A 27,045-nucleotide genomic window follows, 5' to 3' on the forward strand; every position below is an offset into this window, starting at 1 on the left:
TGAAACTTGGTAGAGTGTCCTCTGTGAGTAGATTAGGAGGCTGTGGGGCAGCGTATTTTAAATATGGTTTCAGCTGCGAGGTGTGAACAATAAAACTTCGATCTCAGCTTCACATATCCATTTTCAAATATTTTGGTACAGGAATGGTGAAATAGTCATTTTGAAATAGTAAGCACTCAAAACTCATTTTAACACATGCATTTTGAAGGTTGGGACCACAAGTATGGCTCCTGGATGGATGCAGACAGCCCTGTCATCTGCCTCGCCAGGTGGTACAGTGTCATGGGGCATCCGCTAGAAGTGCCACACTATGGGTGCTGATGGGTACAGTCTTGGTGTCACTCATTCATGTCACTATATGTGTTTGAAAGCTAAGTAACATGTAGGTGAATTAATGTATCACTACAGCTACAGTGAAAGTCAGTTATTCACAATTAAGTCCCAAAGGCATGCTTGATATAAATGATGAGCAATCACTAAGAAATCGTTTTGGGGTTGTTACCCAAAGGAATCTTGATGTTCTACATTTCAGATTGGAAAACTAAACTATTATCTCTAAGCCCATCTAATTTTGGTTATTGCAGTCAGAGTTATTTCTTTAAACATCTAATCTTAATTTTATTTCATAGAGTAGACCAACAAAAGTATTAGAGAAAGCATTTTAAATTTCAGCAATTAAAATTTTTTTAATTGTAAAAATCTTAAAATCCTCTATTGTATTGGTCTCTTCATTATTTCTACCTTTCTAGCACTTAAAGTTAAGGAGAAAATTAAGCACTCTAAATTCTAATGAGCCTCTAACCAAAATATCTTATTCTTTTGTCTGAAGACGTCCCCTGATCCGATTAGGCTGACATGACTAATAGCTAGTTCCAGACATTCCTGCGAGGTTCCTCTATTCTTGTGTTTGTTTTGTTCCCTCTTTGCTCTGCTGGCCTCCCTCTGCTTCTCGGGATGAAGCTAGAACATTACTTTGCAAGGAGGGCATCCTGGGATGAGCAGACCTGATGGTGCATGAACCTTAGACTGGAAAGGGCTGTGGCACCTGTGGAAGAAGCCCCTAACTTCTTGTCGGGGAGAGGGCTCTTTGCCTAAATGGTGCGGCAGACAGTTTTACACTGTGCTCAGAAACGACGAAACCTGGGAGAAAGCACCCTTGTGGGGCTCGTGCTGCACTGGCAAAGAGTGCATATGCAGTGGGAAGCCGGGGCAACCCCAGCTGGCTCCCATGGGTTAGGATTTGTGCTCGGTGTTTTCCTCTAACTCCACTTTTCACTCCCCCTGACCCTAGCATGCCTGGTGACTTGCTTTCATGTTATACTAACACTGCAGCCCAGAACCCTTCCTGACACATCAGCCCTCAGGTAGGAACTTTCTCAACCCAGGACACGTTCATCCAGGGTGGGCCGGATGGATAGCGTGAGGGTGGGCACAGCTGTCCGCCCCACTCCCCTGTGCCCCGCTCCTTTCCGAGCTGCCTCGCCAGCTTCCTCATGGAAAGTCTCTCAGGCATCCTGATGTCCACACATCAGACCTCGCTGCATCCCAAGCCCACGCCCTGCTCCTTCCACCACGGGTCCCCCTTGCCTCCTCAGCTCCTCATTCTCCTGCAGAGCACTGAAGACTCCACTTTCTCCTTTCCACTCCTCGGCCCCACATGCAGCCAACCGCCAAGTTCTACTGAGTTTCCTTGTCCTTCCTCCAGAACCCATCTCTGAGATCCACCATGCTGTCACCATGATTCCAAATGACTTTCAAACTATAGTCTACACTCAGCTGGTGAGTGGCCCAGGGCTTCCTGTTGAGACTGAGAAGGGTCTAAAAAATGCAAGTTCTAGGAATGTGGTCTAGCGCTCAAAACAGGAGAAAACTGTGGTCAGAATGATTGGCTGAACTCAGCGTACTGCTTGCCTAGCTGCATGTCTCTGTGTGCCTCCACCCCCACATCTACAAGATAGAGGTGATATCTATGCATTAAATTGTGATGAAGAAATGAGATAAATGTATATGTAGCATTTTGCAACCTGGCTGGCTCATAGCATGTGTCTAATTGGTGTTGTTATCATGAAATGTAATATTTTATAGTTTTTTATTTTCATATAAAACTATGTAAATTATCAAAGACTCAATTGATGTGACAAGATCAATGTGATTGGAGTTTTTCAAATACTATAGTTCATTTTTCTTAGAAGTTTGATTTTTGCTTGTTGTTGGAAGTGCTACAAGATCCCTATGCTGTGTGTTCATACTTGGGTAATTAGAACCCCTAGAATTTAGAGGAAAGATAACTTATAACTAGGTGTCTTTGCTTGGTCATAATTTTCTATTACTGCTGTGCTGCAGTTTTGGTTATAAATTTTATTTGCCTTCATCATTTTATATGGTTTATTGGAGATTGTTTGGTTAGCCTTATGTTTATAGCGGTTCACATTTGCACCATGTTTATGTTTTGTTGGTCTCTAAGAACCTAAACTTTAAGACACCCTTGTGGTGTGGTTTAATCAGAGATTATCTGATCCTCCATGTCCCCACTGTAGATACACACACACACAATACATGCATACACACACATTCCTACTCCGAAATCAATCCTATTGTTTATTCACTTATCACTGCATTATTTTTCAGTAGCAAATGGATTCACCTATCAGGCTGTGTCCTCAGCGAAACAGTCTGTGGGGCTGACATGCACATGGCAAAGGTCTTCTGCATCTGTCCCCATCTCTTTCTTGAAACAGCTGTGTGAAACCCTGCTCCCACCTCGCTGACTCCTTCCTTGAGATGTGTGCCTGGCACCTGCCACCTGGTACCCTTGGGCTCCAGATTCCTTTGCATGCATGCAAGGCCTTTGCAGTCTGCACTACGCTCATCTCCCTGCCCTTTCGTGGCACCATTTCTCTCTAAAAACTCACCATTTATACCAAACACATGTGCTTCCAGCACTGAGCACTGCCTCCTGAGGTTCCCAAGCCAGCTGGCCACCGGTTTTTACTATAGTGTCTGATTTGCTTGATGATCAGATCAAAATAATTACATTTTATAAGTAAATCTGTGAAAACACACACAATGTTTTGTTATATATGAGCAGATTAAGTCATCTGACCGACATTTTCAGATATTTTAAATTTCCATGTTTTTTCTTGCATTTTATTTTTTTATTTATGTGGCTCAACAACTGTCTTTATTATTTTACTATGTCACATGATGGCCTTATTGATCTAAACCTGCCGAGTCTATTAAAACGTCAGGGTTTCAAAAAAACTTAGAGATTATCTGATCTGCTATCATTTATAAAGTTGGAAGCCAACTTGAACTTTATTTTATTAAATTTCTTTAGTGAATTTTTATGAAAGATATTAGAGCAGCTTTCTTACTAGTGATATTGTGAGAAAATAAGAATGATCAAAAGAAAATACAAGATATAAGCTGTGATCAAAATATACGGTGGACATTTAAATTACAATTTATGACAGTGAAAGATACATTGCCATTAATAGCCCTCAAAATACGCCCCTTTGCATCCAACACATGTACTTATCCCAGTGTTTCTGTCACTTTCTGAAGCCCCTTTGGAAGTCCTCCTTGGTGTCTTTACTGTAGTCTTCTTTGATAAACAACAAAACAAACAAGAAAGGCAAGTCTGCTGCTCAGTGCCATCTGATGGAAAGGCAGGCTTGTAGAAATGTTATAGCGTGCCTTCATCCACCCCCTTCATTGGGTCTGCACCAGGTGACTTTGGCTCTTCCTCCAAGTGAAAGTGACCCTGAAAGGTAAATGTTTTGAATAGATGGAAGACATCAAGGCAGCCACGACAGTGCAACTAAAGACACTCAGACAAGAGGACTTGAAGAATGGCTGCAAAAAGTGGCAAGAACAATGGGATAAGTGTGTTCCAAGTGAGTATTTTGAGGAGGGTTAACAGCAATGTGTCTTTTACTGTAATACATTTTTAAAAATTCTAGCATTCATCGTAAGTTTCAATCACATTGCAGTTTTTAAATTAGTATTCTCATGTCTTTTTCTTTATGAATATGCATGATCTTTTTCAACACATTCATAGCTAGTATTATAAAAAATTCCTTGGAAATGAAGGATGAAAAATTCATGCTTGCATATGCATGCAGTTCGTATGTTTGTGTATGCAGTGAGCTTCCAGTGTATATTTGAAGAGGCTGCAGGTTACAAATGTGTGAAATAGAATAAAGTCACACAGCTGCCTGTCCAGGAGTGAAAGCTAAGTGTACATGGCCACCTTGGTGCCCGGGAGTGAGTGGATGCTGCGGTATCAACCCCAGGAGACCCCAGAGAGCTGTGCCGAGCCGGCCTCACAAGCAAACGCCAGACGTGGACCGGAAGCAGTCTGTAGCCGTGGAAATAGGCCATGGATGAGCAGAGCTGAAACTCACTGACTCTCATACAGATTTTGTTAGAATTTGTTAAAATTTTGTCTTTCTAAATAAATGATAGTTCCTTTTGTTTCCATTTTGCTGGTGGCCTTCAGTTTCTCACAGAAAGCAGGCTGAGGCCAGGCACAGGCTGTGGTCCCCAGCTGCTGCCGGGATCCCTGTGCAGTCAGCTTGGGCCAGGACCCTAATGCTGCCCGGTGCTTGAAAGGGTGACCGAGAAAAGCCTGTGGGGAGCGACAACATGAGTCCTCCCCTTGGGCCTAGGAGGAGCCAGTGTGCTTGACGTGGGCCAGCAGCTGCCTGGTGGCTGTCCTCGTGCCCAGGGTGCTCACCTGCGCTGGCCCTCAAGTCTCCAGTGGGCTTATTGCTGTCCCTCTCTGGAGGTGCAGAGCATAGGTGGTGGCTGACATGCAGTCCTGCCTGCTGGGCTTTTTCTAGTTAAAATCACAGTGCACTCATTAAGGTTTGGCAGCATTAGGTGGGTTGTCAGGGTCTCTCTGCTGTTTCATGTCCCCCAAAGTCCTTAGATACCAAGACACTGAAGAGTAGAGCCCCACCAGCCTGGGTGCTTTGGACACTGGCAAGGACCCTAGCTCATCTGAGGCTCTGTAGGCACAGCTGCTTTCCTTTACCCTGATGGCCAGTGCACCTGAGATTGCCTTGCAGGGACGGGGGTGACGCATCAGTAATTAGCGGAGTTTGGAGAACAGCTTGGTAGGTGTTGCTTCTAGAAAGTCTTGGAGTTAAATTTCCATCCTGCTGGGACTAACTGCCTGGCTTTTCCTCCTGGCCTCCTGGCCTCGAAGTCCTGGGACATAAACACCATGTGGATGCTTTCAAGATGCCCAGAGGACCCTCAGGAAAGACTGGAGCCGGGCAAAGGGCTGGGCACATTTGCCTCCCAGGACTCGGATTCTCGGCATTAGTTCGGAAAATTAGGAGTTGATTTTACTTCCTAGCACTTCCACTGCCAGGATGTCTTCTTCCCTAGATTCGTGTTAAAATTGTACCACCCAGAAGTGGGGTGCTGATCACAGAGTGAATATTGGGTAACACTTAGGAGGTCTCAAAACAGGATTATTGATTTAGACATGTGATATGGAGCCCCTCTGAGTCAAATTCAGCCTAAAACTGGTTCTGCTCATCTTTAAGTCAAACTGTGAATACATTATAAAGATATCACTCTTTAAATAAAGTTATTCTCAGTACGTTGTTGAGTGGTTTTCTAGTTAGCAGATCAAGTGGTCATAGCTAGCCTTTTCCCTAAGTCTTCGCTCCTCTTCGTTTCATGCTTTCTCCCTTCTCTTCCCTTTCTTGTGGTGCTGGGATGGAAGCAGAGCCTGGTGCACATCCGCCAAGCGGTCCACCCCTGAGTCTCACCCACACCCCTTGCTTTATTCCTGGTTTAGGCCACGGGGCTTCCTCTGTCCTCCTACACCGTGTCCTCCTCGTCCACACTGATGGCCCTCATTCTCCGTGCCTCTTTCTAATCCTTGCCAGCATCTGAGCAGAAGGGTGAAAGAGGGCCTTTGCTGTCTGGTGTGTCGGCGTGCCCAACATTTGACGGATGGCCCTCGTCCTTGTCCACCCTGATACTGCATCCTCACTTACCCTTCTCTTGCCCAGAGCCCTCCCATGGCTTCCCTTGGCCTCTAGAATTCATCCGAAGTGCTTGCTCTGCCCATGGCCTCAGGGCTTCCTTAGTGCTCGTCTTCTTCCCTGAGTGTGGCCCCTGCTAGCTCTCCAACCACACGTCCCTTCTAAGTGCTCTTCAGCTGGGCCGCTTGCTTGTCATTGCTGGGCTGTCCCAGGGGCTGAAAGAGGTGATGTGTGCTCTGTGCCTACCCTCACTCCTCCTCCACGGACTCTGTCGGCCATCCACGGCGGGACCGGACATTGCTGTCGTCTCTCCACTGTCGCACCTCTGTGCACACTGGAGTCCTGGAGCTGAGGAGACGGCCACCCACGGAGGGAGGGCGATGGTGCCTCCACCCGTGGCCCAGAGAAGGTCTTTGCGGCACCATTCTTGTTCCTTGGGGCCTGGGTCGCTCCTGCAGGTGGCAAACACACTTCAGGAAGGAGTGAAGAGGCGCAGAAGGGGCCACGCAAGCCCTGGAGGGGCCAGCTTCTGCCTGCGCTCTCGGTCCCTTCCCCTCCAGCACTCCGATGGCTCAGGCCGCTCCCCACTGGCTTGCTTGTGCTGACCCTGGGACACCTTCCTCTGCCTTCCCTGCCCCTTTGCCTCCTTCAGAAATCATGGTTAAAGGAAATAAAATAGTTACGTGGAAATGCTTTCTTAATATTTGCAGTTCCCTGAGCCTCTAATAAGGAAGGTAAAGTTTGAGACAAAAAAACTGTACTTTTAATTACATGCAGATTTGGATGCCCCACTCGATAACTAACAGACTCCCCTACCACGGCACATTCAGAGCATTTGTCTTGAAATGACAAACTGCCGTGGGTGACAAGGCCGTGTGTGGCTGAGTGGCCCCTGGCCACTGAGCCCGTGGGCAGCTGTGGGCGTGGTCTGGAGTGGCCCACAGAGGAGGCTGATGTCCGCACTTGCAGCTGTCATTGGACAGACACAGAGCTGCTGTTTCTGAGTGGGCAGAGAGAAGGTCACAAAGTAATTAGGCTCCTCTCCTCAGAAAGTCTGAGCCCCCCCAGAAAAAGTGATTGCTCTTGGAGGTCACCAAAGATAGGGTGTACCTGGAAGACCGGGGCTTAGTTGAGCCATACCTGTTGTTCAGAGGTACGGGCCAGAGGTGATTTCCCCACCCTATGACTGGGTGAGTCTCCTCCGGGTCCCGCATGGCCTTCTGGCAGAGGTGCTGAATCTGGATTCCAGAGGGGACTGTGTCCTCTGTTTATAGGACCCTCCAGAGCTGCGTGAGACAGGAGGCAAAGGGGGTGGAGGAGAAAAGGAGCAGGTGACCTGATGGTGTCATAGGGGGGTGGCTCTTTCCGGAGAAGAGACAGCTTGGTCTTGCCCCAGAAAGGATCCTTGCCAGGCCAGGGGCAAGCGGGTCGGATATCTGGGTTCAGTGTCAAATGCGTCCCATCCCCAGGCTATCTTTGCCCAGCTTTGCGCTTGACCCCAGGCTTCTGCTGCCTGCCAGCCCTCTCCATGTTCTGGGTCTCTTTTCTGAGGCACTCGCAGCTTCCGTGTCCCCTCTGTGCCTCACACACTGTGCCAAAACAGTAGTTTGGCCACGGGCGCATCGACTCACCAGCGCCAGGGTCTGCCGAGCAGAAGCAGCTGGGCAGACTGTTTCCCGGAGTTGTCTCGCACCCCCAACAGCAGAAGAAGCTGGTGGCCGGCATTGCCCAGCCTGTTCACTAATAGACACCAGTCCAAAGCCAGCCTGGAGAGAGGAAAGGAGAAGAGGAACGTGAGAAGGAGAAGGGAGGCATCGTCCACATCTCGGGCCTCCTTGGCTTCCCTCTGACCATTGATGCTGTGCTCCTTTCAGCTTCCTAAACGCAGGGTCCTTCTGCAGCTCCTGTGTTAGCTTCTCTGTCTAGTATGGTGTATGCATTCTTCTAGTGGAGGAGTCTTTCCCCGTCCTTAGAACTCTCTAATGTCTCTTCTCAGGAAAACTGTTGCTTTTTCCACGTCACTACTTCCTTTTCTCCACCATGCACGTCGAGGTATCTAATTATTTTATATTCTCCTTAGTCCCCGTGCAAGTGTGGGTCTCCTGGGTGGTGGGATGCTGACCGGCCTATCTGTCTCTGTTTCTCTAGGATCCAGCTTCTGAAAACACACAGATTCATCTTTCTGTCTAAGAGCTGGATAATCACTTGTGTAAAGCAGAGGTGCATCTCTAGCCCGCCTGGAGCGCCAACCCACAGCCCTTGGGCCTGAGCTTCGTCTCTGGGATTTACAGAGCCAGGACTTGTAGGAGAGACGTGGGTCAAAACGCTACCCCCCCGTGACAGAGGAAATTTTCTAGATGGGACATTGACAGGCAGAAAATGGAGATTTCCTAGCCGGCTTCCATGTCTAAATAATTTTGCCATTTTTTTTCCTTTAGTGTCTAATTTATATTTAGAAGTAATTATAATGCTTGATTGCATAGTAAATGAAATGAAGCATTATTATGAATTTAAAATCTATATTAATAGAATAATAATACAAATTATATATTGTCTTATAATTTATATTAAAGATCTTGGGAACATTGCTAATTTATGTAACTGTTGAACATAAATGAGGATAATAGAACATAACTTACAAAAGTTATCGTTCATTTTTATCCATTTTGGGCCATCACATAGCAGATCTATAAAACAACAGAAAGTCTTGTAAATACACCATATGGTCTGGTCTATTGTTTATTCTGGGATGTGAGATAAAGTAGTTATTCAACGTTAAAAAATGAATGATTAATAAAGCCTCCTCTACATGTGCAGCTGGAACTTGGTGGGATTAGAAAAGTTTTATGCAGTCAGAGCTAGGAATTCACTAGATTGTGAAATAAGGATTAGTGCAATGATACTCCAGATCTGGGGCAGGAAATATGGTGGCTGGACGCCAGTCTCAGGAGGAGCTGAAGATCAGTGAACTTAGTAGCTGAGCAGCAGCCTATTTTCAATTTAATTCCATTTTAAAGAGAATTTCAGAACAAATTTTTACTACTTTCTCCAAATCAGAGCAAGCAAGGAGTCAGCAGCTTTAAGAGTCCCTGAGTACTCATTGACTTAATAGACAATTACAGCGTATTGTGGTTTTTTTTTTTTTTTTTTTTTTCAAAAAAGTTAGCTGGTTTACAAGTCCCTAATTACAGATTTGCACTATAAACTTATCAAGACATTTCAAAATGTACTTACGGCCCTCATGACGCAGTCTGTGGTGAGGCTCCTTGCTGAATTCTCAGCCAGCTTCCAGGCCTTGTGAAGAGAGGGCAGAAGGGCCTCCTTTTGCTCCGACTCATGGCCTTTGGCCGCTGGGCGCCAGCCCCGAGCACGTGGCCCATTTCCTGGAGTAGCTGCACAGCTCTGCTCCCTGCCAGTCTCCGTCCACAGAGCGGCCTGGGGCTGCCCGGCAGGCTGAGCCAGTGCCGCGTGGACAGCATGGCTTGGTGGCCAACAGGCCCAGCTCCATGAGGAGCTGAAGTAGGTGAGATGCTCTCGTCTTTCCAAGAGGCAGGAGTTGCATCAGGTCAGTGGTCAGACAGTGAGGTTCAACACGTTCTATCCCTGTCCCAACTTCAGACTCGCCTTGGCTGTAAATCCGTGGAAGTCAGCGGACGTCCAGTGGGGGTGCTGACTTAGGCAACAGATCTTTTCAGGTTCCCTGAAAGATTTTAAGACTGCGCCTTCTGCAGGGAGAGGACACTGCACGCAGTTAGTAGGTCCCTGCCACTCACCAGAAGCCGTGCCATGCCTGGTGAGCCACCCTTGACCACATGACCTGAGGAAAGGCCGCGCCAGCTTTGAGCTGCTGTTGCGGCAGATGAGGTTTTTCTGTTCTGTCCCCTGTGCAGGGCTCTCTACGAGGACTTGAAACCGTAGGGCCTGGGACCCCACGGGGCTGCGTGGCCTGCTGCTGGGTGGCCCCGCGGGACAGTGACTGAGGCTGCGCTGCTCCAATGCTGTGTCCCCTAGTGCAGTGGAGGAGGTGGCCTCTGCTCAGAGATGCTTCCCTGTAGCTGCAGCAACACCTTTGTTCAGAATCGGAGGTCAGGTGAGGGCAGGTGCAGGAGGGATGCTGCTTTGCAGACCAGCTTCACGCTGTTACTCCTCCTACCCCTCAGAAAACATTTTATTCGCTTGTCTTCCGTGGTACTAAAAAGGCTAACAAATAGCTGACAGTTTCATCTTACAAAAAGGCATATCCTTAAACGACTCAGGAATGAACATGGAAACAAATACTTTTTAAGTATAAAAGCAGCATTACAGTTCTTAAAGCATTCTTCGTGTGAGAACGGCGTAACATGAATGCCTTTCCCCCCCATTTTACTCTGCATTCAAAGCAACCAAGAACCAAGGATTTGAAAATATATACAAACCTAAAATCCAGTGGACATTGTGAAAAACAAACTTAGAGAACTAAAAATTTTTTTAACCTTTTGGGAACTAAGAGCCTTTGGCTTACCTATTTACTTTTATTATTGATTGATGTTTATGCGTATCTGGGTATTCATTTCAAACCATAAGGTAATGAGGAGCCCAAAATTAAAAAGCAAAACAGAAGATAGATGACAGGAAACAGGGAGATAGAGCTTTCACAAATGGGGAGGGTCTGAGTGATGAAGGGAGGGAGGAGGAGGGGGAGGGGTTGTAAAAAGAATGAAGACGTATTACGTGCATGTACCAGCCCCCCATGGTGAATGTACGCATTATGGAGTGCAAACATGGACTCATAAAAATAAAAATTTAATAATTAGATTTTTTTTCCCTTACCTAAAGCAGTCAGTTTTGCTTCAACACACAGATTATTATAGTTATGTGAGGGCAGCACATTTGCAGAGTCACTGGACTGAGTCAGCTGTCCGTCCAGTGTGGTGACCCTCTACTGCCGTGGCCTACCCAGGGCTCACACATCCTCTGTGCTCGAGTGAGGGCTGTGGACGCAAAGGCAGAGCCGCTGTGCCCGGCAGTGGCCTCTCCCCACTCTCGCTGACTTAACTCCTGACCGCAGTCCTCTGCCGTCTCATCCTCAACTGGTGGCAAGGATTTGCAGCAAGACTTCTAGGTGTACTCACTTTCAGTCCTCCCATGACTCCCAAATAGTTGCACGTCACTAGGGACAGAAGCAGCTGCTGAGAACACACCCCTTTACCTTCCATTTCTCCTTGCCTCCAAAGGGACAGCCCCTCGCACACCCGCTTCTCCCTAGGGCTGCTTTACTTGACTGTCTTCCTGAACCATGAAAGCTGTTATTGTCCAAAGGAATTGCAAAACAGAGGAAGGGACGTGTGCTTATGGAAGCTCTTATTCTTTAATGTAGCTTATATTTTTTTAGATGGACAAGAACATTCTCCATCATCGCCTTTGAAGTCAGCATTATCTTTTATTGTGATGGGTTTGCTTTGCCGTGGAAGTCATCAGGAGAGAAGAGGAATCTTTTATGTAGTACCTCCTACCCAACTGTGCTGTGTGCCAAGCAGGGAGGAACAGTTCAGCAATGCACAGACTCACAGCTTGTTCTTGGGTTGTAAATTCAGAGAGTAAGGCAAAAAAAAAAAGTTCAGTCACACTTAATGGAGAACATGCCCTGCCGGTGGGTCTGCTGTCCATCACTGAACTGGACTGCAACTCTGGGCCCATCCCATGAGGAAAAGTCACTGGAGTGAGTTGAGGTCCACGCTGTGTGAAGACTCTACCACTTATCGGTATTAGGGTCATTTGGAGTTCAGGAAGCTCCTCACATTATAGGAACATTTGGGACTCAGAGTGCCAGCCTCTGGCTTCCAAGTGTTGTAGAACTGGATCAGTTATATTTGCAGTAGTTCTCTCTCTCTCTCTCTCTCTCTCTCTCTCTCTCTCTCTCTCTCTCTCTGTCTCCCCCTCGTTCCTCTTTCTATGTGCATTTGAATTTGTACATATGCTGGAATTCTATTCTATTCTATTCTACTCATTCTGAAATGAGTAGAATAGAATAGTATTTGATCACCTTGATATGCATGACTACTCTTGCTGTCTTCTGAAGCTCAGTTAGGGAAAGTTTGTGCACACTTCAACATATTAAATTCTGATTATTATAGAAAGCACAAATTAATAGAATGAATGGAAGGGAGAAAGCAACAAAAATATAATGACAGTTGGGGAACTTCAGTACTCCACTTACTGTCTGGTAATGAAAATCAATAGGAAAACATTGCTCTAGGTAACACTACAAACCGAATGTACCAACAGACACAAAGAGTTTTATTCCATCAGAGTTTTCATGCCCATGCACAGAACGTCTTCTGGTAGAGATCATATTTAGGATCCCAACATACATTTTAACAAATTTCAGAAGCTTTAGATAATTTATAATATCTTCTCTGTCTACAATAGTATAAACATGGAGATTAATAGTGAGATATTTTGGAAAATTCACAAATAATAGAACATTAAACAAACTTCCTGAACAACCACTGGGTCAAAGGGAGAAATGAAAAGACAGTGAAAAAAAAAAATGTGACAAACTAAAGTGGAAGCACAACTTACCAAAATTTAAGAGATTTAGTGTTTCTGTTTTAATATTTTTTATTCTCTTTAATTGATCAATCCTCATTCTTACATCTGGTTATCTGAGCAACTTCCTGGAAGATAACAACCTAATGTAACAACCATTGTTAATCTCCTATCATCTTGTTTTGAAATTTTGTATCATTTTTATTGTTTCTGTGTTATTTTGTTCTTATCTTTGTTGTTGTTACTTTGTTCTCTTTTCTCTTAAAAAAATCTTAGGAGATGCAGAGAAAGCCACGCTCAGAGGGAGGTTCATCGCCATAAACACCTCCAATGATACAAAAAAAAGATGTCAGGAGCAACTTGACTTCACACCTCAGGAACTACATAAAAAGAAGAAAGTAGACCAAAAGTCAGGAGAAGGAAACAAACAATAAAGATCAGAGAGAACCAAATAAACTAGAAAGACAAAAGATCACAGAAACTAGAACTTGGTGTTTGAAAAGATAAAATTTATGATGCTTTAGCCAGACTAAGCAAGAATGAAGCAATACAATTGATGCTACAGAAACACAAAGGATTCTGGGAGACTTCCGTGTTCTTGGTGTGTGTTTACTACACTTTTAATGGTTATCTTGGAGCATAGCCCTTTTACTTATTAAAAACATTTCTTGTGGACAGTCTGCTGTGTCTCACTGGGAGAGGCCTCTTGCTCCTGGTGTTTACTGTGTCTCCTGATCACATGGAGGGGCCACCTCGAGGGATCGGCCATGTCATCTGGGCTGTGTGAGTCCATCAGTCTGTGATGTTTGCACAACAGCAGAGTTGCCAAAGGACACATTTGTCAGCACGGATCCCCATCCGTGGCGTATGGCTGTGTGTGGGACCCAGGAAGTAGAACTCAGAAGCAGAGAACAGAATGACAATTATCAGGATCTACAAGGTGGGGGAAATGGATCGATGCTAGTGTGAGGATATAAACTAAGTCGTAAGGTGAATAAGTTGTTGGGGATCTAATATAGAGCATGAGCAACGATGGACTGCTAATTTGTGCAGTGTATACACATACCAGATCATTCTCAGTACATCTTGAAGATATACCATCTCTGTCGATTAAATACGTTAAAAGAAAAATCATGTAGAGCAGTTGCTTACTGTACAACATCCAAGCTAAGAACCTTGAATTATTGTCCTCACTACCATAGTATGATTTACAAAGTGATACTAAATTCTTTGACCTTTTAAGCTTTTGCTCATTGAAATAAGCAGATGTCTCAGATGGGCAATGGATCCAAACTTAAATGGGAACACTTACAGAATGACATCTGCAGGGCTTCCTCAGAATTCTGATTTTGTGAGACCCCAAAACGTATATATTTAAACATCTTTGGGTCCCTTCCCATTCTGAATGCCAGTACCAGGATCCCTGTCCTTCTCGTAGCTTCTAGGCCCTCTTGACACTGTGTGTCCATGGCCTGGGATCTTTCAGAGCTTGGTGTACGATTGTCCCACTGCTTCACACCACGCCCAGATGCACTGGGTGTGTATGGACCAGGTTCTACGGACACTCACACAGCCATAGGCAGGCTAGAAATTAAGTGAGCAGACATGATTGCAGTTTTCTGTCCCTCTCCATGTCTAGGGACTGTGAAGGTGAGCGCTATCTTTTGCTGTGTGCGCAGGTGGCCCGTGAGAAGTCCAGTCTATGCACCTCCTGGCACCCCCCAGCACTGATACCCGTGCCTGTGGAGACTTATCCCTGTCACAGAGCTGTGGTCCAGACACGTGGACAGACAGCAGTGCAAGCATGCCCTCCAGCCCCTCCACTGCATCGAGGCACCTGCCACAGACCCCAGGTGGAAGGTTCCTGCCACTCAGTAGCACAGCAGTTCTGTCAGCTCACAGGCGACTCAATAAAAGAATGTCATCAATCGTGGAGTTAGACTCGGGGAGAAATGTAATTAGAATTAAACACACACACACATACACACACACACACACACACACACACACACACACACGGCTTCTCAAATATCTCCTGACACTTTCTACTAAGAATGCCAAAAGCTTATTGGTCCTAAGAGCTCTTAAGGTGGCCTCGTGAGGTTAGTCTATGAAGGACACATTGCTTTAGGTGACCCTTGGGTTTGTTGCAAGATGTTACCGTACCCCTGCTTGGAGGTCTCGTGTTATAGAGAGGGTTCATTCTTCCAACATTCATAAGTTGGTCTATTTGTGAGGGGAGCAGATCGTGTTGGTAGCAGCTGGTTCTTTGGGCGGTTTTCTTGTTCAGTCAGGAGCTTACGTGTGACATCCTCAGTGGAGCTGGGTTGTACTTCTTTTCTCTCAGTTAAAAGGAAAGAGGGAGCAGATCAAGAATTGGGAAGTATTGAAGCAGTTCACAGTGACTCTGACACTTACTTTAGGCCTGTGCCTGTCTTCCCATCACATGAGTGACGAAGATTCTGGGAATCAGGGGGCACCTGTCACAGTCCTTTTGACCTGAGAGTGCCTCACTGCCTGGGTAGGGGGAGGCGGATGAATGAGGGTGTGAATGTGAGAGTGCAGAGGTGAGAGTGAATGACAGCAGGATGAGGGGAGAACTGGAAAAATGCATTTCCCAAGGACCGAGTCAGCTTTTTGTTTTTAGTACCTGATTTCATCTAAAAGGCTCAAGGAGATCAGGACAAGAAAGTAAGACAGTAGTTGGGATTTCTGCACTGCCTTCGACACTATGCATATAAAAGGTAAAATTTAAAAGACAGACACATACGTTTTGATCACAGACTCTTGTTTCTGTCATGAAAATACCAGCACAGGTGGAGCAAGGCTGTCCTGTGAACCGGAGTTTGTTCTGAACGCTGTACCTCTATGCTTCTCAGCAGCCTATCACAGGGGAGTCGTCAGGTAACTCAGTTCCAGCATTCCTTGGGGAGCCAGTGTTTCATGGGCGAGCCCATGATCCTTAAAATGTTTCCTGCCCCTAGGGGTTCTCTGGCCTCTCAGAGTCCAGCCTCTGCTGTAGGTTCACGGAGGGACGGTCTCCGGATTTTTGAAAGGTTAGACACTAGTTAGAACTATGTCCATGAAGGCCTGCGCTGTCCTGTAATCTAAAGAGAGCCTCATTTTGTGTATTCAAGTTGGGGCATGAACTGTGACATATATACTTTTTGTTTTTAAAATGTTAGCATGACATGTTCCCTGGGGTCCTTGGGTGAGTGACCGGTTATCCATATATCATTGTCACTTATTTAAATCTCAACACGCGATGACCGCATTCTGCTATGCTTTGCTGAGAAAGTATTTGTCAGTTCTTTACAACAGTGGCCTTTTGCCTGCCTTGAAATAATAAGCAAAGCCCAGTATACCATTTTTCTCTTTCTGACTTACCTATTTGGAGGCCCTGTCGGGTCTGTGGAAGAGGTTTGTCGCAATCTGCTGTTTCTGCAATCTCTCCTCACTCCACAATCATTTCTGCGTGGCAGGGAAGAAGCATTATTATTTCTTCAAGATTACTTTAAATGTTTTCTTCAGTGGGCATCTGGTTAGATTACCCTTCTCTCCCTACGTTGCTACTGTTTTGTTTTAGAAGTTTTTCTAGGTCATCAAGTAAGGTAAAGTTCACATTTTCAGGACCGTGAAAAAAATTCGTCTACTGCAGTTTCACATCAGGAAATCACTGTACTGTTTTAATCACAGGTCTGAACCAGGACTACCTCCCTTTTGCCTGTGCAACTTTCTTCTGTTTGAGAAGCTCATTACTACAGCACAATGGGTATTTGTTGCCCCTGATTCGATCAGGAGACGGGGAACAGGTATGATTCATTTGTAATTTCAGTTTGAAAGATAACGCTTATCTGCATTCTTCAACACTTAAAGCTAATTATTTCATTAAATCTTCTTTGCAAATGATGTAATAAATTTCCTGAGTGGGGCCGGGTGAAAAAAACCCAAACTCTAAAGAATGGCTTCCCATTTAAAATAAAGATGATCAATATATTTGGCCATTCGCTTTACTTGTTGATGTACTTGTTGTAGTTTCAGGTGTAATACTGGCCCGCCTCCCAATCTCAGTCTCAGCTGTTTGTTAGAACGGGCCCCAAGTCCATTCTGCCTGGAAATAGAAGTTGTCAGTGGTGACTTTTGCGTTCGCCCGCGCAGCATGCGCCAGGCCTCCTGCACATGGACTTTGTGTCTCCTCGTGGAAGCTGATGACAGTGCCTGCTCCTTCGACAGCCCCTCCTCGCCCAGACTCACTGCCCTGTCCCTTTTCGTGTCCACATGCCGGGGCTTTCCCTACAGCCAGACAGCCTCAGCATCTGCACCATTATTCTGCTGTTTGCATAACAATTCTTCCCAAAAAAGTTGTTGAAACTCTAGCTTTCTCCACTTCTCTCTCCCAGCCTCCCTTGAGCTTCCGTCATTTATTGCCATTTTCTCTTCCTGAAGCTATCCTCAGGGCTGTTGCAGCCTTGCCCAGCCCCAAGTCTGTGGCTATGTGTGGGTCTTAGTTTTGGCCTCTGCACAGGCAATAGTGTCTCCCTTCTTGGCCTGCTGCTTACGAGTGCCTCTTCCTAGCTTTCCTCCACCTTCCTGGCTACTTCTCTGGTGTCCTGTCCCCATCCTTCCTTCTAGTGTCTGTCTGCTGGCATCCCCAGAGTCCAGTCCTGTGACTTCTCTGCTTCGTGGACACCAGTGGTTATGATTTGTATCTGGATTCTCTCCAAAGCCTTATACGCTCATAGGTGGGGCTTTTGGGAGATGACTGGATCATGGGTGTGTGATACTAACTTGTGCATGTGTGATACCGTGACCATGGGTTGCCTAAGTGGTGCATTCAGCATGCTGTGTTCTCCCTTCTTGCACCATCCTGCTCCAACATCAGCACATCCTCCCTGACCACCTCCTTGAAGAATGTCTTCAATATTTTTCTTGTTGCTGACACAAAAATATCCAACACCCAAAGTTAAAGGAGAAAAGCCTTATTGTAACTCATGTCCATAGTTGGCTGTAGAGGCTTCAGTCCATAGTTGGCTGGCTCCAAGGCAGGGTGGCATGACAGAGGGAAATTGCAGAGGAGAAACAGTTCATGGCAGGCTGAAGGCAGGAAATCAGTAAAGTAGTGAAGAAGCAGGAAGTGACAAGCATCAGATTCTCTGTTATAAAATCTGATAGATTTTATATTCTATCCATATCTGCCCTTTGGGCGGGTAGCACTTATACCCACAGTGGGTCTTCCTATTACCCACACCCAGAACTATGACAAACCAATTGGTGGACTAGTTTAGTAATCACACACCGTTAATCCCAGCATCACATACTCTAGACCCAGCCATCTCTGAAAAGCCCCAGCTATGATTGAACAAGGCTTTGCGGGGGCATCTGGATACAACCCATGACAAAGCGTGTCCCAACGTCCACCCCATTACTTTTTCTGCCTTGCCCATGGCCCATGTCCACATGCACCTTCCCTCCCTGAGAGCATGCTGAGCTTCTTATTTGATGGCTTGTTCTGTCTTTGGCACCAGATGGTGTGCTCGAGTAGAGTCTTTCTGTTTTATTGGCAACCATACCCCTAGCATGTGGAATGCTGTCTAACACATGACAATCTGTATTTCTTTAAGTGGAATAACCCATTGATTAACCCCCAATAGTTATTTTTTATTTTAAACATAAGAAGATACAGAGTATCTTGATGTGATCAAATAATAAGGTGAATGTTAAAATTTTTAAAATTTATCACCGTGAAAGAGAAATAGCCATTAATTCACCTGAAAGAATACCTCCCATTATTTCAAACACCCTTATCCCATTGTTCTTGGCACTTTCTGAAGCAGTTCCAAAACTCTTCTGTCGTATCTTCAGTTGTGCTGTTGTGACTGCCTTCATGTCCCAAATTAATTCAAAATGTTTTCTTTTCATTGTCATTTCACTTTGGAGAGAAGTCAGAAGTCACACAGTGTCAGATCTGGTGAATGGTAGATGAGGACACTACATGTTCTTACAAACCTGCCTTTCCATTGGATGGCACTCAGCAGTAGCATTCATCATCTGTTTGACCACATCTAGGAAAGACACTCAGGAAAGAAAACATCCAGAACTGCTTCAGAAAGTGGCAAGAATGATGGGATAAGTGCTTTTGAAGCAAGTTGGAGTATTAGAGGGAAAATAATGGTAGCATGTCTTTTACTCTAATAATTCTTTAATTTAAACATTCACCATATATTTAGATCATACCTCATAACTTTTTTTCCAGTGACACTCAAATCTCTTTCCCTTTTCAGAGTAGTGTCTGTGTAACTTGTAGTGAACATTACCACCCACTGCTAATGTTTCCTCTTTATTAAAAACAACTTCCTAAATGAATTTGGTTGAACTGAATATTTCAATAGTGAATAATCAGTGTGGCAACAAGGACAAGTATGCGCATCTTGATCTTTATTTTCTGTTGCTGGCCAGCATGAATCTGCAGCTAAAATATTAGAGTACCAAATCATCTTCATGTGCCTTCGTTTGTGTCAGTATCATTGTTGGGCTCTGGGTGTTCACTATACTGAGTAAACTAACAATCCTGAGGTCTCAGCCTCTGCCCATCCCGGGAGGGATGAAGAAGTTCCGCACTTACGTCACTCAAGTCACCAATTAGGGCCACTGCCAAGTAAGGAAGGATCCATCTCTGCCTCATTTTCTAGCAATCAGTGCAGTTCCTTTTATTCACTGGTTTTGCCCTGATACCTTACATCACCCCACCTGTCCATGACAATGCATCGGATGCCCACCTGCCGCTCCGCTGGTGTTATTTTTTTTTTTAAGGACAGTTGATTGATTTCACAAAAGGAAAACGATAAAATTGTTGTTGAATTCTAATAATTCTTTAGCTGCAAGTAACACAAAAGCTGTTTGAGACAGCTTAATCCAAGAGAGGGCTGATTTTCCTCCATGACAAGTCACTGGTGTTGCCGGTCCCAGGCTGGCGGTACAGGGTCCAGGCTCTCTCTGGTCTGTATCTTCCCTCACTAATACCTTTGCTTTTGTCCTCGTGCCGTCACCCTGTGCCGTCACCCTGTGCATTTCACATCTGCATGCCAGGAAGTTCAGAAGAAGGGGACATGGGCAAAGCAGTGTTCACACCTCTTCCAGCTTGCCCAGGAAAGAAAGGCAGTGAGACAGCCTCGCAGTGCCTTCCCCAAGGTCCTCTTGTCCTGAAGGGCCAAATGATCGTGTTTGGGTGTAAGAATGACTGGAATGATGACATTTTTAGTTGAGCACATTGTTGTCCTGAAAAAAAAAATCAGGATTTGCTCATCAAAGAAGAGTGAAGTGCATATTGGGCCAGCAGCTGAGTGCCGTGGTAACTCCAGGCAGGACCCCATGAGGACAGAGCACAGTAGTCTTAGGTTAGGATGAAGTGTGTTCCTTGGGCAGGTAGCTCGTAGTTGGTAAGGATATTTCCTGTGCATTTCTTGTCCTTGTGAGAAGAAGCTGGCCATTAGATTTTCTCTGCCTAGGTAGAGTTTTCATTGAGGACTTAGAATAAATCAGAACTTATTCTTGGTGCTTGAGGTAGTGAGTGGTGCACCGTACATACTTAGAAAATGAGAATAAAACATGACCGTTTGCTGCATTGTGATAAGGATCTATCCAGATAATGGTTAATGGTTACAGGTGTTAATTGAGGTTGTTATTATTTATTCAGGAAGTGTATTGCTATCGGCAACCTGGCCTTCCCTGCTGTAGTAGGTGGTAGGGAGACAGTGGTATGCAAATGAGACCAAATGGCTGTCCTTGCCCTAAGCAGGGACAATCAGGAGGCAAACACATACACTGGAAGGTAATCTCAGAAGAAATGGCAACAAGAAGGCGTAAAGGTACAAGTTCAGGACAGTCTCCCAGAAGAAATGAGCTGAAAGCACTTTTTCCCTGAGACCTGCATCTTTAAATATCCACATTACAAGGGAAATATTCTTGGCAAAAAAGTCACTATTTTCTGTAGAAAAATATGGAGATCATAGGTTCCCTTTAGCTTGGAGGCAATCATGTGAGCAGCTGTAGAATTTATGGGTCCCTTTTCCCCAGTGGCTGGTTTTCTAATTACTATTGAGCCAGGCCAAGATGCGTCATTGCTCAGAACTTAACAAGGAAATTACACAGTTCTCTGCATTTTTTATTCAGACTCTTCTCAACTCCAGTTAAGTCCCCAGCTGTGGTCCTTAAGGTGACAGCTCTACTCTGAGCAGTGGTTGGTCATACCTCTCCTTCTAGTCCAACAAGGGGAGAATCGTAGTACCCGTCTGCACCTGAGACAAATATGTGGAGATGAATTTTGAAAGTATGGCCTTAAACCTTGATTTAGTCGAGTGAGCTGAGCAGCCCTGAAGGCAATGTTGAGTAGCATTGGCCGTGCCGGAAGGTGGCCCACGCTGATCTGCACAGGGCTGGCTGATGGACAGTAAGAGTTAATGAGCTTCATAGCTCAGCCCTTTGAAATGGTGCTTTGCTAGAGTACCATGAGATGCAATTTGTATACCCTGTGATTCTTTCTTTTCTCCCAGATACCTTTATTTACTATGATACAGCATATTTCTTTTTTTTGACAGAGTAGATTTCTTACTTAGAGACTTGTTGAAAATTTTTAAACATCAGTTAGTCTGATTTCTTTAAAAGGTGTTTGAATTTTAATCTCTTTCCAAAGCTACCAATGAATAGGATGCTCTTCTTTCTCTATTGCTCCCAAAAAGTATTTTGCATAGTCCTGAGAACATAAGGAGTGTCCAAGACACACTTTCTTACTGTTCTATAGTGTAAAAATGTGTTTGAAGTTTAAATGTTTGTTCTAGTAACTCCACATCTTGGAACCTGGCATCCACCAGTACTTTCCTACAATGTCCCCATGTGGCAATGGGCATATCTGGTTATCTGTCAGCCTCCAAAGAAGAACCTGGAACTCGGTCGGTGAACACCAGACTAGGTGCTAGAGAAACAATAGTGAAATACACATAGGCTTGCAGCTTACTTTCTGACACAAGAGATAAACATTAAACCATAACTTTATTTGTTTATGATACATAAAAACACTACATAAAATGGGGACCTAACCTCTTCTTAGACACTAGCTCAAGAAGGTGAAATCTAGGGCAACTGGGAGTTATCCAAGGCAGCAGTGAAACACATATCCCACCATGCAAATGTCCTGACTTGAAATAAGGGGCCTGGCAGGTTCAGAGACCAGGAAAAGATGAGGAGAGGGATGCTACTCCCTGCACCGTTGTCAGGGACAGAAAGAGGCACCCAGCTGGGGAGGTTGGCTCTCTGCCTAAGAGCAAAGGATGGGCATAGCAGAAGGCTGGAGAGAGTGGCATTTTGTTGACCACTGGTCAGCACTGTGTAATGTTTCCCCAGGAGAATGCAATTATGCAAACCTAGGGCAGCAGAATAGTTTCATGAATGCATGGTTGGTTTCCTCCCCGCCTGAGCCAATCAGGTGTGATAAACAGAGAGGTAAAAGAGTTCAAGTTCTTTGCATTAGAAGGTAGAAGAATGCTACGGGGTGATGATGAGTGGGGATCAGTGGAGAGAAATCAGGACCCAACAATTCCACTGATGTTGAAACATCATGCACAGCTGGGGCACCTGAGCCGGCACTCAGGAAGGACACAATGGTCAGAGGGGCTTGGCTCAGGGAGGCCAGAGCAGACGACTGGGTGCTCGCTGTCTGTATGACCAGATGGGGTCCATGAAGAGGCTGCTGGAGAGGAGGAGGTTAGTGAGCGGCTGGGTGGGAGTGGACAGGTCCCTGGAGTGTTGAGCTGCTTGGGGGAGATGGGACAGAGGGGGACATGGTAATCCACGTGCCAGAACTTTCTCCAAGGGGTGTGGGGTGACACAGGCAGGTGGCTCACAGCATGGGGAGGCGCCTGGTAGAGCCATCTCATCACCTAGTTGAAGTCGAGGCTTCTTACCAACAACCTGATGCAACTGAGGCTGGCAGATGGGGAAAGAACTAAGCAGAGGAGCAGGAAACAGAGTGCATTCCTTGAGCAGGCAGCGGAAGTGTGAGCACCGGGGAAGGGGAAGGGAAGTGCAGGCTGGACAGGGAAATGAGACTTCCTGCAGCATCAGGGGATGGCACAGGACACTTGGAAACAGGGCGTTGGGTTTGGATCCCACCTCTAGCAGGAGACAGCTCGCGACCTCATCAGAGGTCCTCCTTGGCCTGGCGTGGGTAGAGCGGAGTGGAGTGCAGTGTGGTATGGGGTAGTAGAGGGGATGGATGGTACAGTGTCAGGCATTCCCCACCCGCCTCCCTCAGCTGGGCCCTGGTGCTGTCCGTCCATCCTCAGCACTGCCACCTGCTCACGTGCCTGTGCTGGTTTCCAACTCACCTTCTCAGCTCCTCGCTATACTGCTAGCACCACTGTCAATCTCCAAATACGTAAATGTTTTTGTAGTTTTAGCTAGTAGTTGCGCTGTGAGTAGTATTCATGACAGCACTGGTATTTTCTGTGAAGTCACAAGTACTTAGTGAGGGCTCCTGGTGGCAGTTTTTTTTCAAGGCATAAAGTCTCCATGGACGTCGTTTACATATTTTAGTGTCTCTGGGTTTTTCATGAGGGTGTATTTAAGGTGAGTCCTTTTACTTCTTGAAGGAACCAGTGATGTGAAGGTCCTTCCAGGTCGAGAAGTCTGTCCTATGCCATGTGCCGAGGAATCACCCATATCTGTGGTCTAAGTTTTGCAGGACATCACAGGTAGATGATTTCCTTTCCCCCATAACTTTGTGGATGAATGGGAGCATTTTGCAGATCAGCAGCTCTGTGTGGCTTCCTACATGCATCTCTCAGAGCCAGCTCCCTCTTCTGCTCCCGTCCCTGTCACCGAGGTCATTCCTTGATGCATACTGCCAGAGCCTTGGATGGGAGAAGCACATTCCACACCCACACAGGCCATCCACTCAAGCCTGGTGTCCCAGGAACACACCCCATCTGGGACAGCCCCCCAGCCCCTCCCGCATCAACTCCATGCCATGGCCAGGGCCAAGTCCTGCTCTATTCCCGAGAATCCCATAGCCTCTTTCTTTCCTCTCCTGTTCCTGCCTTGCTTTCTCTTCTCTCTTATTCCCTTGGATCGGAGATAATTCTGTGCAAAAATAGAAAGTAAATGCAAAGTTTATGTCTGTGCTGTAAATGTTTGGTTGTGCATAGAAGAGAAAACCAGTAAAACAGATGCATATATCCTTTTTGCCTTTTCTGTCCTCATCCACTGGTGAAGTGATGCATAGATAGATCACTCATAGTGATGATCTAGTAACAGAATATAAAAATTAAAACTGAAAAGAACTAACACTAAATGTGTCCAAATAGCCAAAAAGATAAAACAAACACCATAGATCGGTATCAAGAGGAAAGAATAAGTCCTGGAGCAGTGAAGCACGAAAACCTCTGTTCAGTTGAGAGAACTTCAAATGCAGCACTGAAGCCTTGCTTCATGGCAGCTGAGGTTTTGGAAAGGGGTGCCTGGTGCATTTCTAAAGGACTCAAAGCAGGCACCACTGTAAGACATAATGAGATGCGCTCCAAAGAGCTAACCCAGCTATAAATACTTTATGTGTGGGTATATTAATGCCTCTTATAGAAATACAGCATAAAGATAAAGTGCTCCAGATGCTACAGTCAAACATGTGGCTATGGGAGAGTCTGTGGGTGGCTCCTAGAAGGAAGAGCAAGGTGTCCAAAGGCACAACAATACCAGGGTCTTGGAAATGAAAAACACCAGGGAATGAGTCCCATAATTGGCTTCTCTTTAGAATGAAGATGACAAAAATTAGAGAACTGTATTTTTCAAAATTGTGTATAAGATTTATACGGCACCAGGTAAATTCTAAATTACTGTGAAAAGAAATGCCAATAGCTTTAAATAAATTTAATGCTCTTTTGTGTTTAAGGAATGAGAGCAAGTTTCCTGGTGGAATTAGTGTTGACCAAAGTAGTTACTGGAGCCTGGGGCAGAGGTCACGCAGGTCCGCTAAGTAAGGAGGTGATGGCTCTGTTCTTGATTCAGGCACCTACTCCTCGCAGATTCCTGATACGATCACTCTGTGAATGTAACCATGTGCATAAGCTTTGGTAAATAACTGCGTAAAGTTGTTTTGGTGTCATATATTGTCTCTGGGATTTGTTTTCAAGTCATTTCTGTTAATGCAGTTTAAAAATTACATAAATATGAAAGATGAAAAATACTATTCTTTAGCACTTAACTTTAGTGGTACCCATTGAGGTACATAAATTTACACACACAATGCATGGACATGTTTACCTGTGTGCTAGAAATGTGTCATAACCCCTCCGTGGTTATCATTACCAGTTTTGTTCTTACGGGTCCCAGAGATGGGAAACAAGAGATGAGAATTTGAACGTTTTAATTTTTATTTTTGTTAGCACATGTTTGCCGTACATAATGGGTCCATTCATTGTAGAGTTGGGAGCTGGTGAGCATAGAAAACACATCTTCATTATTTTAGGTCCTTTCCCCTCCTCTCCCTGTCCCTGTCCCTGTCCCTGTCCCTGTCCCTGTCCCTCTCCTTCTCCCTCTCCCTCCTTCCATCTCTGAGAGAAGAATTTTTACATGTCACTGCATTCTCTCAAATCCTCCATGTACTACTGTCATCATTTCTAGCTTGGGTTTCCTGATAAATTGAGTAAAACTTGAATATTCTAAAATAAAAGTGGTTATTTCTCTTATCGTACTTACTTACTTTTACCAAAGAGGTACCATTCCCTAAGATACCTCTTGCTCGAGAAAACCCCCAGGCAAATTCTTACATTTTAAAAAAGAAGAAGAAAAGCAAAGCAGAAACAGAAGACACCTGCCGTGTGAGGCAGGCCCAGGTGAAACTGGACTCACACAGACAGATTTCAGGACAGTGGCCATTTCGACTGCTTTTGTATGACATACTCCCGACCTCCAAGTACTCGCTCATAGTCAGTGTAGTTCTCACCATTTCCTGTTGGAATTTCCAGTTCTCATGTGGAAGGCTGAGTGTTTGGGAAGGAAGAAAACAGTCTCCGTAGAAGAAATTGTCAGGGATGTACGTTGTACACACTGAAAAGGGGACGGTGACATCAAGACACCACTGGAGAACATTCGGAAATAATGCAGCACTTCAACAGATGAGCTGGACCCTGCATGTCCTCTTCAGATGGATTTCAGACAGGCTTGCTCTGCGTTTCATTAAAACAGACAAAGCGTTAACGAAAATCTTCAAGGCTGTTTGGAGTTTGTGGAGAATCTGCATAAGCCATTATTTGAAAGAAATTTCATCAGTTCTTATCTCTATGAAAATAGGACTTTGGCATATGATTATCACACGATTTACATTTTATTTGAATGCATTTACATAGTGAATAAAGTGACGTAGATGTAGTATTTGTTAATATAGAAATATTTCAAGATAATAACTTTGGAACTGTAAAATAGAAACTTCTTTTTGAGCCAGGGCCCAAGATTAAATATGAGGAGCACACAGAGTCTGGATGACTTGTCTACTTCCATGCCAGGAAGCCTATGAAGGTAATTCATGTGGGAGCAAATCCTTGTGTTCTTTGCGAAAGCCGGCAGTATTGGTCGAGCAAGAAGCCTCTGACCCCAGGCAGGCATGTGGGATACAGGGCACGCTCTGCTGATTTGCTGTCCCGAGACAGCACAGATAGCAAAGGAGCCTCTGGTGCTCAGGAGCGTGGGGTTGATCAGTCAAAGACAGCCTTGGGTGTTCTTTTTGCAAACCTAAAGCACAGTGCAGCCTCTGTTTGAAATTCATCGGGAGTCACTGTGTCAGCTCAAGAACAAAGATGGAAGTTATTTCAGATGTTCTCTTGTCTTCACATATGTTCGTGTGTGTGTGTGTGCATGTTCACATGTATGTATTTGAGTTCAGTGCTTCAGCCTGGCCCTCGCTGGATGTCCAGACGCTGTCTACTGTGTGGTACACAGGCTACAACCCTCTGTCTTAGCTTTCTCAGACAGGACTAGAGCTCTTTGTAGTAAACAAAATCAAATTCCTTAATGAGATTGTGCCAGACCTAGGTCTTACTCCCTGGATAATATGGTGCCCTGCTACTGACAGCGTAACTGCAAGACGTGGATGGGGGAAGAGAAGAAGGTAAGGAGACTGCAAGGCGTCCATGGCAGACAAGGAGGCTCATAGGTCAAGCAGACATATGAATACAGTGGGCAGAGCCTAACTGTAAGAACAGACGACCCAATAGATTCTACAAGTCAAATTGTTCAGACCCTTTCCCTGATTACATCACATTAGTATAAGAAATTGTTAAGAACCACAAAGCTAACTACCTAGAACATGTACGAAAGCATTCACATCTGTAACCTCAGTAATCGAGGGATGGAAAGCAATCATGACCCTAAATCTCAGAGAAGCTGGGCATGGTGTGATGAGAACACGGCAGGGAAAGTTTGCGTGCTGTAAACCAAGCATCCAACTAAAAAAATTATAAACATGTTA

The 27,045-nt window shown here is 45.2% G+C and overlaps 1 protein-coding gene and 1 long non-coding RNA gene across 2 annotated transcripts in view; one reads left to right on the forward strand and one right to left on the reverse strand.

Annotated features, from left to right (window-relative positions):
- L3mbtl4 (l(3)mbt-like 4 (Drosophila)) overlaps nt 1–27,045 on the forward strand; it is a 240,963-nt gene that overhangs the window by 75,356 nt on the left and 138,562 nt on the right. The window contains 5 exon segments of the mRNA XM_013518523.1: nt 197–314; nt 1,614–1,779; nt 10,017–10,095; nt 23,177–23,224; nt 23,227–23,278. Of these exon segments, the coding sequence (XP_013373977.1) occupies nt 197–314; nt 1,614–1,779; nt 10,017–10,095; nt 23,177–23,224; nt 23,227–23,278 (463 nt within the window).
- On the reverse strand, nt 7,650–9,308 carry LOC106149086. The gene is made up of 3 exons (XR_001235039.1): nt 9,240–9,308; nt 8,645–8,692; nt 7,650–7,771 (listed from the first exon to the last, which is right to left on the reverse strand). It is a non-coding gene; the product is annotated as an uncharacterized LOC106149086 (long non-coding RNA).

This window comes from Chinchilla lanigera, unplaced genomic scaffold (assembly GCF_000276665.1).
Source record: "Chinchilla lanigera isolate Chin_1 unplaced genomic scaffold, ChiLan1.0 scaffold00001, whole genome shotgun sequence".
Classification (NCBI taxonomy): Eukaryota; Metazoa; Chordata; class Mammalia; order Rodentia; family Chinchillidae; genus Chinchilla; species Chinchilla lanigera.